General features: G+C 35.1%; 1 protein-coding gene across 4 annotated transcripts in view; it reads right to left on the reverse strand.

The window, feature by feature from the left end:
• LOC135117831 (sodium/potassium/calcium exchanger Nckx30C-like) overlaps window positions 1-12,677 on the reverse strand; it is a 76,070-nt gene that overhangs the window by 24,324 nt on the left and 39,069 nt on the right. For 3 of the 4 annotated variants that reach the window (XM_064038137.1, XM_064038136.1, XM_064038134.1), the window contains one exon: window positions 3,200-3,365. In XM_064038137.1, the coding sequence (XP_063894207.1) occupies window positions 3,200-3,365 (166 nt within the window). The remainder of the gene's footprint in view (window positions 1-3,199; window positions 3,366-12,677) is intronic. The other variant, XM_064038135.1, reaches the window with a different exon arrangement.

Here is a 12,677-nt window from a genome sequence, read left to right on the forward strand (position 1 = left end):
GCTGATGATTAATGAACATTGTTTATAACCACCAATAAAATGCAGACTGAAAAATAGTATTTTTTAATACATTGACTTTGAATTAAACTTTTTAGATAAAATATGTTTTTAATAGTAGCGTCATCTGTTAGAACTTTGTTTTAAAACTTTGTTGAAACGTGTGAAAGTTGAAAAGTGAGAGAAATTCAATTTATCTAATGCAATTCAATTTATTTACACGTAACTTAAATAAAATGGTTTAAAGCTCACTAGTCACATTCATCAGTGAAGAACAATAAAAAATCTGCAGTCGAAATAGAATAGAATAGAATAAAAATACTGAAAAGTCTTTCGAAAAACAATACGATTCTAGTTTAGTCAATAAGTAATCCTTCTCATATAAAACTTATGTTTTCATGGTTTGGATCATTTTTATTTACCCATACAAAAAACACACATACCCCTGAAACCTAATCCTTCAGGGAAACCCATAGCAATCTTTTCCATAACAAAAACGTCTCATAAACTCCTATCTACGTGCTCCCCAAGACGTGGCAAGACAAAGTGTAGTACATTCATTGACGTACATACCTACTGCAGTAAAACCATGGAGAACTAAATGACTAGCGGAAGTGCCATAACGGAAAATCGCCTAAGAAAGTAGCGCGCCAAAATGCGCGTGAGAATGAGAGTGAAGGGTGAGTAGGGGACGAGGAACGTTACTGTCTTCACCCTTATATGCCTTATTTGGACTGGACCATTTTTTTTAATAACTTCCCTGTCCCATGAGTCATATGTGATACACACCAATTGTTTAACTATTGTGTCTGCATCGTGGCCAGTGAAGTGGTTAAATATCAAAAATCATTGATAGATGTCTCAAAGAACCCGAATGCCTCATTAGTTCACTTTTAACTGATCGTTTTGGTCATGTCCATCGTAAGAATTTGACATAGAAGAAGGCGCCTGACCTACCTGCATGCCATCTCTGCTCGTTAATCTTTATTCCGTGGGTAAACCACATTGCGTGTTAGAAAGGCAATCTCAGATGGGCAGATAGCCTGGTACTCTATATTCGCTATTTGCAATTAGTTCTATGCGTGACTCTGTGACCTATACTTGGAAACGAAGCAGTTCTTCTGTAATTTGCGATGGGTAGTCGTAGACAAGATTGGTATCTAGTGATAAACAGTTGCGGTGGCTGAGGTATTAAGCCTAAGCCTTGTGTGTTCAATTATGGAAATGGGTTATTATTTTTGTGTATTATAAATTGTTGATTAAGTATTTGTTTTTACGGTTAACCCATTTAAATAGGTCCAGAAATCCCCCTTGCTTTTGCATATCAGTATCGAAAGGAAGCCAATGTCTTTTGAGTCAGTACTTATGTGTGCATACTTTTTTGGCACGCTCTAGATTTCTCAAATATTGTTATTAGTATTTTTCTAAAGATACCCTTGGAATTGATTCTCATGTTGTTTATATATTTTTTTTAAAGATTCACTGAAAATGTACATTATCTAGGAAGAACATGTTTGCCTGTTTTCGCTCATCGCTCGTTTGACAGTTAAAATAATATTTAACCTCAAAACTGTCGACCGCGAGCGTTTTCAAAACACATACACTTACACAGCTGTACATAAAATTGGGACCCTATAACCTAACTTCTAAAATTCACCCCACAACCTACTGTTTTTTAACATAATTTGACATATCATAGCTGTTGCTATATGTTAAACAGGCCTTCTATAAAACCCCGCAAACATACCAAGCGCTACTCTTAAAGATATCAATGCTATGATCGTCGGTGCGTCTAATGCACTTCTTAAGCATTTCCTAAGTATGACTCGAGTAAGCTTCTGTTGTAGCCTACATAGCATTGTATGGTTGGCAGTGTGATGGCTCACTGGCTTTTTCGCAGTGTTTTATGAACTCCAAACGATTTAAAGGAGGTTTGAATGTAAACAGCATTTTGTGATTGCAAAGCAGAGTGCGATCCTCCCTGTAAAAAATGTTTTTGAAAGTCCGCGATAACCTAGTTTTTGGCACCAATTTGTTGGTCCTGGTAAATGATTCGATACAGCATCTAGGTATGAGTCCGAGTTGTTAAAAGAACGTGAAGGTATTTTTGATAAAATGTTTCAGTAGTTCAGTTCTTACACCTGATCAGGAACTACTTGCTAAAATATCGTATTCGGCGTCTAGATTATAAATACGTGAGCTCAATTATAGACCAATTAATTTTGTACTGTAATCACCTTAAAATAAGTTATATTTTAAAATAATCGTTTTCCTGTCTCAAGTGAGTGTTGCAAGCGTTACGTAGATGAAAATGTTTTTTTCTGTTAATTGATTATAATAATTTTAATTCGATACTTAATGGTTGCGTGGCAAGGTTTCTCACGTAAGGCAGTAGGTACGACATTAAGTTCGGGTCACTGATGATAAATTGCTTTTTAAATATAATATCGTGGGTTAATTACGTTGAGATTTTGTAAATGGTAATAAAATGTAGGAGTTAGAGATTTTTTTTGTCGACCCATTTTTCGTGCACGTAAGTGTAATTGTGACGTCATGCTCATTGTTCGGTTTTCTATAGAGCTATTTTCTTTATTTGTGCCGTTTGACGGCAATAGGCTTGGTTCTAACAAAACTAGCGTAATAAAAGTGCAATAAGGACCTGGCTATTTAAGGAAAATTATTGTGGTATTTTGGAATAGTTTTACTTTACTTTAGTTTACTATTGTTTGTAAAATCATAAGTGACCAGCCGAAGGTTTACTAGTAGAGAAGACTAGGTTTTATGATCACTGTTGTATGTATACCCTTTATAAATATAATTTCAGATTCTTGCTATTTCTCCCGCGTCCCGAGGGAACCGCTTTCCATACCCAGATAAAATATAGCCAATGACATTCCCAAATGAAGTGGCTCTCTATTGGTATAAGAACTTTGAAAATCGATTTTGAAGATTCAAAGATTTTTCCCTGCAATATCACTAACTCACAAACTTCTTATAGTTTTAATATAATATACATCATGTCCTGAACCTTTTCTCAATTGTGTTGGGGTCAGTCTCAGCGGTGCAGCTAAGTATCAGTATTTCTTAATATCAATATACGTAGGTGGAGAATGATTTAACCAAACATCTATGATCATTTATCATCAGTGACCCAAAAAACTCTTAACCTAAGTGTAAAGTGAATGCGAAGCTGCGTGCGTACCTAACTCACCGTCATGCATGGGATCGATGGTGTGAATCATAAGCTGCAGCAGACCATGACGGAACTTGGCGGCTGGAGGCGGGCCCTTGCTGGGCCCCGCTGACGGCGCTGCGGTTGCCGTGTTCGTCCCCACTGACGTCTCGCTCGAGGTGGTTGCGTTGCCATGCTGTGGGCAAAAGGGGAGGTTAGATTGAGTGGGATTTTAGGCTTCTATCTTGTAGCTTGAGCTCGGAGTGTAATTTTAGGCTTCTTTTTTACATTTATGGTCAAATCGCTGCTGTTCTGAAGTCGAATTTAAGAACTGATTAGTCAAAATGAATATAGGACTATTGCAAATAATTGGCATTATTTTAAATGGCTGACTTCAGAGCAGCAAAGTTATTTGACGAAAGGTATAGTGTTTTGTTCTTTAGATATATTCACCATCGTGAAATTTTTGGTAGGTAAGTGTTTAGAATCTGAATTTTGAAAAATTCAATTTTGCAAAATTGCTTTTAAGTGTTGTTAAATATGTTTCGACATAAAGTCTACGGCGTGGCGTGCATTTAAAATAAAAATTTGAAAACTATCAGAACAATTTCATATGATTTTTTAAAGTTCATATTTCTCTTCTTTTAACATTCAAAAATATATATTTTTTTTAATTAAACCATAGCTGTATGTATTCTTTTGCCTGTCACAAAGCTCACAAACATTTAAATAAAACCCACTACCACATTTTTTAAACCTTCGTATTTTAACTACTTCAATTTAAGCCTTAACACCTACAAAATAAAGTGCAATATCACATAAACCACTTTAGCTTACATCTCCGGATTGCATCCATCGCTTCACTTGTACATACGAGGTCCATCAACCGAGTTAGTTACGCAGCGATGGACATAATTCGTTCGCGTTAATGGACCAGCGTCGGAAACGTGTTCGCTTTATGAAAGCTCCTATAGTCTGGGATATGGTAAGTGACTTCAAGTTTGAATACGCTTTTGGAGTGCTATTTTGGTTTAATGTAGCTTGCCAGGTTCTTAGTGTAAGGAACTGTTTGCTTTGTTATGATTGACGGAGGAAGGAAAGACAGCGGAGAAGCCATAAGGGTCAATTCCCACTGAAAGAGCAGCGGCCGGCAGCGGCCGTAAGAGCACGGAAAATGTAAGAGCGCGGCGCGGTTCGGCGCCGCGCGGCGCCGCGCGGCCCGCCGCGCTCGCGCTCAATCCCTTGCAATTACGGCCGCTGCCGGCCGCTGCTCTTTCAGTGGGAATTGACCCTAAGGAAGGTCAGGCGCTTTCTCGTAGGTCAAGTAACATACAGTACGGTACGAGGCATTCGGGTTCCTTGTCAGTTCCTAGTTCTGTTTTTAATTTTAAAAGTTATATTACTAGCCAAAGGTTTTTTTTAAGATTTTAAGCACCTATTGTACACAATACTATAACTCCAACCATTTATTATTGTATTTTCTTAACCAACACTACGTGCACATTTCCCAACATGTTGGTTAATCGGCCTCCACATACAACAGTAGTAGGTACTTGGCGCTTTGTTCCGCGCGGAGGACAAAGGGTGCAAAGTAATGCAGATGCAGTCTTTACCGGACTGCCTTTATTCTTGTTAACGGTGGAAACTTTGGGCTGCCTGTATATGTATGGGGATAAAGGAGCTTTTGCTTTGTATTCTAGGGTTAAATTGGACTTTTTTCATGCCATGTATATTTTTTGTTCTGGCTATACCATGTCCACAACCATGGGTCTGTATATATAGAAGAAAGATAAACTAAATAGCGCTTAATTAATTTAAATAATTTGGGTTGCAATATAATCGCACTTGCCGGTTCATTACGTCTAATAGTATCTATTACTCTTGCGAGTCATTGTATAAAGCAACCGCTTGCAATAAACGACCTATCGCGGGAAGACGAATAGAGAGACAGACGTTATTTATAGTTTTATATAGTTCTTTAAATTCATTTAAATAAACACGGTAATGGGTAATGAAGTTTGTGAGGTATCTCACTTATTTACTCAGCGGGTTTTATTAGAAGACGATCGTTTTCTCAAATATACTGAGTTGGCTTCCTGGCTTTAGAAATGTTAGCGTGTTAGTTCAACATTTTATCCGGATGCAGAAAGTAGATCCCAGGACTTGCCTTCACTTCTTGGGGCTGACGAAGGCTCACAGCGAGGGGGATCATTTGATGACTTTCCATAAAAAAAGACCTGCCTTTACCTTCCATAATTAACTCATAAATATAGCGGATTCTATTGCCATCCTAACAAGAACTACACACAAATTAATAAACAATTAACCGACAATATTTTTGGACGGTCCAACACTGAATTCGCAATTAAAAGCCCGTTGGTTTGGCACGAACAATTGTACTTGTACGAAATTGATTCAGAAAACCAATCATGCAGCTCGTATCGAACCTCAACACCGATATTCCGACACTTCCTTTGAGAATCGGTTCAAAAGCAAATTGTTTTATGATACGGTGTTGTTTTTTGTGACGATCGAAAATTGGGAAATGCAGGCCGGTGTCTGGCAGTGTATTAAAATTATAGTTTTTATGTCGATCTTGATAAATGGAAATGTAGGAACGTAATAGGAAGATGAGTGAAACGGAATGTGTAATGATGAATGATAGATGTGAAGCATGATAAAGTAAGAGTGAAAGGGATGACGTATTGGGTGTGAAAGGGACAAGAGTGTAATGTTAAAGATTGTAGGATGAAAGGATTGGGAACAAGGACGAGAGAACGAAAGGACGTATGGAAGACGAGCTAAGCTAAGACGTTGAGGTTGAAAATAAAATAAAAAAACTACAGTTTATTTCAAGAATCAGGTGTTTATTTCGGCCCAAATATCCCACAGAAATATATTTTTCTTCATCTATGCTATACTAATATAATAAAGAGAACTAAACCGATTTAAAAAAAAACTTTTACTTACTATTGCGAGAAACATAGGCTATATTTTATCAGGGACCGCGGGGAAACGGCTAGTGCTAAATAAGACTTATTTTTATGATTGCAAAAACAAAACCTATTAGGATTTAACGCAATTTAGTTTTGTTTCTACGGAAACTTCTTTCATGCTGACATTTACTTTATTCAGATTTCATATTTAAACTGAGATACAAAGTGTCGCGTTAATAAAAAATATTATATTTAATTTCTAAAACTGTTTTCATATGCATTTATTTCTGCTGAAAGTTTTAGTCACTAAGGAAGTTTTTATCAAGGAAAGTTGAAAGTTACTAGTGGTTACTGTGGTTAGTGCTTAACTACCACTTAATTTAATTCAAACTTTGTGTACGAAAAAAATACGATGACTGTAACTGGTCATAGGGAAACCTCTTATTTTTATTAACAAATACGTTATATTATTCAATTCATATGTTAACTCTTACTATCGTGTATTCGTTTCATTAAAATGATTACTTGACCCCAATGCCTTCAATATTGAAAAAAAATATCAATTAGATTTTATGAAAAAAAAAATGCATTCAAATTCAATCTTTACCATCGAAACTAGTTCGAAATTATATCAAAAGTCGTATTTCTAAATAAAATTGTTAGAAATTGTAATACAGGAATTCATGAACCTATCATTCGTTTCTCCTTTTCGCGTTTGACGCTTATATCCAAAAACTATGTAAGTACCTATTTGGTTTTGGTTACTTAGATATTTCTGACTTCCTACTAAAATGCTGTGTCCACCATATTAAGCTTAGGAGGACACGATGCGTGCGAAGATAAGGACTAGGTAATATTTCTCGTCCGCAGATTTACACCATTTTATGTGTTACATTCTATGTAATCCTACTGATATGGACAACTCTATTTAGGGTCGAGCGCCTGCGGCGAGGTTGAAAATGCTTTTCTTTATATTATTTAGTAGCCGTTTTCCCGCGGTTTCACCTGCGTCCCGTGGGAGCTACTGCCCGCACTGGGATATAATATAGCCTATGTTATTCGCAGATAATATAGCTTTTTAATGGTGAAAGAATATTTAAAATCGGTCCAGTAGTTTTTGAGTTTATCCATTACGACTTTATAGTCTTTGATTACGACCAAACAAACAAAGTTTTCCTCTTTATAATATTAGTATAGACAGGATAAAATGACCATTGGCAAATAAAATTTTTAGACAAATATTGTTATATACTTTGTCGATACTTTAATTGATAGTCACATGACTAAAGTGCTTTTTGTGTGTTTTTTTTTTATATATCTGAGCAAAAATTCAACAGCTATTTATGGGTTGGTTAAACATGAGATCGAAGTAATTATTTCGAGCATCTAAAGAAAAAGTAACCTATCCCCGTCTTTAGGCTACCATTGGTCATGCCCATCTCAATCAATTCAGCAGTTTTTGCGTGAAAGAGTAATAAACAAAATTTCACATTTATAATATCGGCAAGGATTACTAGAAATAATTAAGGCTTTTACTTCAGTATACCAAAATATTGATCTGGCAACCCTAACAGATCTATATTACGGTGGACGATATAGCCACTTTAGAACACCCTATATCTCTAATCACTGCATTAATCGCCCATTAAGTGAACGATAAAAAAAGTTTACGATTTTTTAATTCAATGGTCGTTCTGTTTCAAGGTCCTATGGGAACTGCTGCAAAGTTAAGTATGTAGATTATTTATTTAATATTTAGTTGTTCTAGCCTCCTTTGTGTTAAAAAAATACTCATTTATTCTTCTCTTTCAACCACTTTCAAAAAATATATATTTAATTTTCGACGTTTTCTTGAAACATATGTACTGAAACTAAAATATAATTTCTAAAATAAAGGACTCCTATATTAGTGTCCCTCAGAACCCACTGGAGACTTTTAAGTCGGGTATTATTATAATATTATTGTTATAAAAAAAAAGTTTTAACTATATTAGTACATATCCATGTGCTAGGTAAGCAACACTGATCTTACCATAATTATTGTATGAAAAATTCTCAATTGGTCTATCCTTTTTAAGTTTTGGGGAAAGAAATCTCAGCAGGTCTAGGCTCCTTCAGTTTTGTGGAACATTAATCAGTAGGGCCAGTAAAAATTATATGCAAGAAGATTTCCAAAACTTTTTTGTTTTCATGAATGTTCGATGAGAGAGCTCGGAGAGTCTTTAAAAATGTATGCTGCCCTGTAACGAAGAGTTTTTGACGAAGATGTATCAAAAAACTTAGAAATTGATTTATAATGTACCTTTATGCTTTGGGATAAGATGTTAGTTTTTATGTTTTTTTGTAGTAATTGTTTTGAAGTAAAGGCCGTGGTATTCCGTACAGTGGACTGATATTCTTGCTGAAAAATCGACTAAATTAAGACTCAGTTGCACCATTTAACTATATCGATAGCCAAACCATAACCAGCTGTATACTTGCCGTCCATTGGTCAAAACCAATATACGGCGCCTCGGCGAATTGACAACTGACAAGGTTCGGTTATAGTCAAAGTTAAATGGTGTAACTAACCGTAAGACAGAAAGAATGACGTAAATGTACTTACGTCTTTATACGTCGTGATGTGCTGTGTGTTTATGTTGTAAGTGCTCTTGAAAACATATAAAACCAATTTCAAACAAAAGAATACCATCCTTGCATGATCTAAAAAAACAATTGAAAATTCGAATTTTAAATAAAAAACGCCGCCACGCCGTAGCTTTGAAAAGCGACATCTGTTGACGAGCATCAAAAGATACACACTGTAAAATTAGTAATATTATGTATCTATAATTATTATTATACTAAATTAATTAAACAGTCAGCTCGCCCGCTTTTAAAAGGGATATCTAACACTCTAATGTTCAAAGTTAACACTAGGTTAGAGTCTAGACCATGCTCTAATGACCCTGGTACACAATGGCCCACGATGGCTTGATTAAAAGAGCCATGGCATTGTACAGGGTCAACAATCTAGTTTATGATAGATCGGTAAGGATGCACAATAAAAATAAATAGATGGACAGATGGTAAAATACACTAAGTATTAATTACTGAAATAGTAAAATATATGATCTAAATAAAATACATGACAGTTATGATAGATAATAATGTATAGTAGGTATACTTAACTCTATAGTATAAAATATTTAGGAGGGTGTATGAATGTATGTAAGGGTATTTTTAATAATGAAGGAAATTTATATCGTTTAGACTAATTCTAAAACAATATTTTACTCATAAAGGATTCGTTTTAGTCAATAGTAAGTGGCAATGAGTATTTTTCCCTCAGCGATAATTATGTAAATAAGATTAAGATAGTCGGAAAAATAAGAATTAAAAGTTATATTTTATCCTGAGACACTAATTGATATTAGGTAGGTGGTTAGTTGGCCAGAATTTAGTACGTCGTCAGCGAATTATGTTATATCATAAAAGTCGTAACTGCACTTACGACATTATTCACTTTAAAAAATCGATTGCTATTTTTTAAATACACGTCTAAAAGTTAAATTGGTAACTAAATAGAACTTTCTTATTTTATGATAGGAAAGAAAACTGGTCCCTAGTTAATGGTGGTAAGACAAGTTGACCACCGCCAGTAATAGTTAAACTTGTTTAAACTTTCTGCGGAACACCCTGTAGACCGCGAGTTAAATTGAACGCATCCTGAACGTTGCTTGTATCGATAGGATGTACATCGGTATAAAACAGGTTACCCGGTTATAATATGTAGTGTTTTATAAATATAATACAGTTAATGCTTACAAGCTTGAGTCAAAAATACTTAATGCCTAGGTACTTTTTAGTAATTTCAAAATAGTTGGACTATTTCGTTATATTCGGACACAAAAAAAATATGGGTAAAAAAAAAAATGACAATATTGAGGTATTCCCAAACATATTGATCTTACTTCCTTTTTGAAATAAAATGAATAAACCTGAAACATGTGTAAAAATTGGATAAATAAATAAAAGTAATTAAGTTAAACCAACTAAAATAAAGTCAATTCGGAATAATATCATAAATTACGCACATACGGCTACAAATAAAATCATTTATTTACCTCAATTAGTTATTTTACTCCCTGTATCTGCGGTACAAAATAACAATAAAATAACTTTATTGAATGACCCGTTCACAGGATTATTTCATTTTCATAATACCGTATCTGCAGTGAAACAATTTGCTTTTATGCCATACATAATTATATGTTAACGTTTCTGTTAAAATTGAATGCATTAGTACGGAAACACGGGTGTAATTTTGAATTGTTAAAACTGTTTGCGAGTTAGTTTGTACACAGAAAGTTAATCTCTGGAAGTAGGTACCATATTTATAAGGTCGTTCTGAATAATTTATTGTGAGATGGAATATAAGCTATTTTGCTACACATTAAAAATGTTATTTTATATAATCAATAAGATATATATGCAATCAATCTATTTATTGTACTTAACATTTACGTAACTTTTTTTATTCGTAACTACTGAACTGTGTTAAAAACATTTTTTCACTGTTTGGAAGCTTGACTATTCCTGAGTAACGTAGGCTATATTTTATCCGAGCCTCGAAGAGGTTGCCCCGGGACATGAGCAAAACCACGGTATAAAACATGTAGTAGTAAACTAAAATTAAGCTATTCATCTCCACGTACACTGGCATAAGTAGCGCATCCCAGGCGAATAATGACGTAACTACAGTTAAGGGAATACCCGCACAAAACGAGATAATACATTTTATAGCAGTCTCTTAGCGCGCTCCTGTAGGAGTAATCTGTGCCCACGGAGCAAGGAAAGATGTGTGGAGATGCCATTATAAAGGTAGGTCAGGCGCCTGCTCCTAGGTCAAATACACAACGTGAGCATGACAAAAACAATCAGTTACGAGTGAACTAACGAGGTTTTTGGGTTCTTTGAGACATCTGTCAACGATTTTTGGGGTCCAAAGAAAAAAATCGGGTCCAAACAACGCGTACAAGGGCGAAGAAGGTAACATTTCTCGTCCCCCAAACACCATTTTGCGCTTCTCTCTTAGGATATTTTCCGTTATGGCACCTCCGCTAGTCATTTTGTTCTCCGTGTCTGTGCCTTTATGTTTGTTTATAGAAACTTTATAACTTCAGGGAATTATTTGAGAGTAACTACAGTGAGGTTGATGACCTTTTGTCTGTTGGTATGAAAATTTTTGTTGAGGTTGGTCGTTTTTGAGGCAGATGGAACGAAAGTACCAATGCATAGAAGTTTTACCCTGTAGAAAATTGGGACGGTGATATTCGCATGTGGATAAAATTGGCGAGTACAGTTAAACTAAGCTCAGTGGCTGGCTAGCCATGGGAACAGACCTATGAATTGATTAGTTCCGGAATCATTTGTTATTTTCTGTCATATAAACATCAAACATTCTTAATATTAGAATGCATAATCAACTCTACCTCTCTGTCCGTCCGGAGGAACCATGCTTAAGAACTGGTATAAAATATATCTTCCTCATTTAAAATTGCCAATGACATGAAATTCATACGTTACCCGACAATTGTGGAGCATTTACACAAAAAGGACATATCTTTTAATTAGAGCAGTTTACGCCTCGTTAGTATAATTGACCAAAAGCGGATGACATAAACAATACACATACAAGATATTAACTCATTAAAATGACCCATTTAGTGAGATGGAGCTACACACGATATATTTTTCTTTCACTGGGTTTTGCACACGGAGGGAGGAAAGATAGCGGAGATGCTAGAAGAAAGGTAGGTCAAGCGCCTTCTTGTAGGTCAAATTGGCGTGATCAATTACCAGAACTAACGAAACGATTTGTTTTCTTCTCAAATTAAAACCAATCTGTCAAATATTAGTTTTGATTGATTGGTGGTTTTATTTTGAAAATAATGGGCTGGTTCCACAGAAAGGGTGTAAGGGCGCAGTTAGCAACGTTCCTCGTCCCCCGAACACCCGAATTTTGGCGCGCTACTTTTTTTTAGAAAATTTTGCTTTCATGACATCTCCGCTAAGAGTTATTTTGTTCTCCGTGATTTTGCATCACTTTTATTTATTTATATTCTCTGGTTTATAAGTCCGGTTTGTGATAAACCCTCGTCGGCTAAAATAATTTGAATAAACCACTTGTAGGTCATTAAACGTCCTTTTTTAAGAGAGCTAATTGTTTAATTTATGTGGGATGGTGTTCTCATTATTACGGGCTTGTTCTAGATTGTTTGAGAAATTGGGGTCCCTGATTTTTTGTCGAATGGTGTCTTTATTCTACTGTAAGATGATATTTTATATGGAATTTATACATAATTCTTAAGGTTAGCAGATAATTTATTTTTGTTGTGATGTTTCATAGGCAATGTAGGTATTTAAAGATACGGTCATGTTTTTTACTATTAAACAAAAGTTCCAGTTCTTACGAGTAGGTATGTCCAATTACAAACTTGAAGAAGAAAATAGAAAAACGATTAAAATTGATTTCTCAAAAAGGAAGAGGTTCGGATGTTTATACATATTTTTTCCTCAGTTAGTTACAT

The sequence above is a fragment of the Helicoverpa armigera genome, chromosome 15, assembly GCF_030705265.1.
Source record: "Helicoverpa armigera isolate CAAS_96S chromosome 15, ASM3070526v1, whole genome shotgun sequence".
Lineage (NCBI taxonomy): Eukaryota > Metazoa > Arthropoda > Insecta > Lepidoptera > Noctuidae > Helicoverpa > Helicoverpa armigera.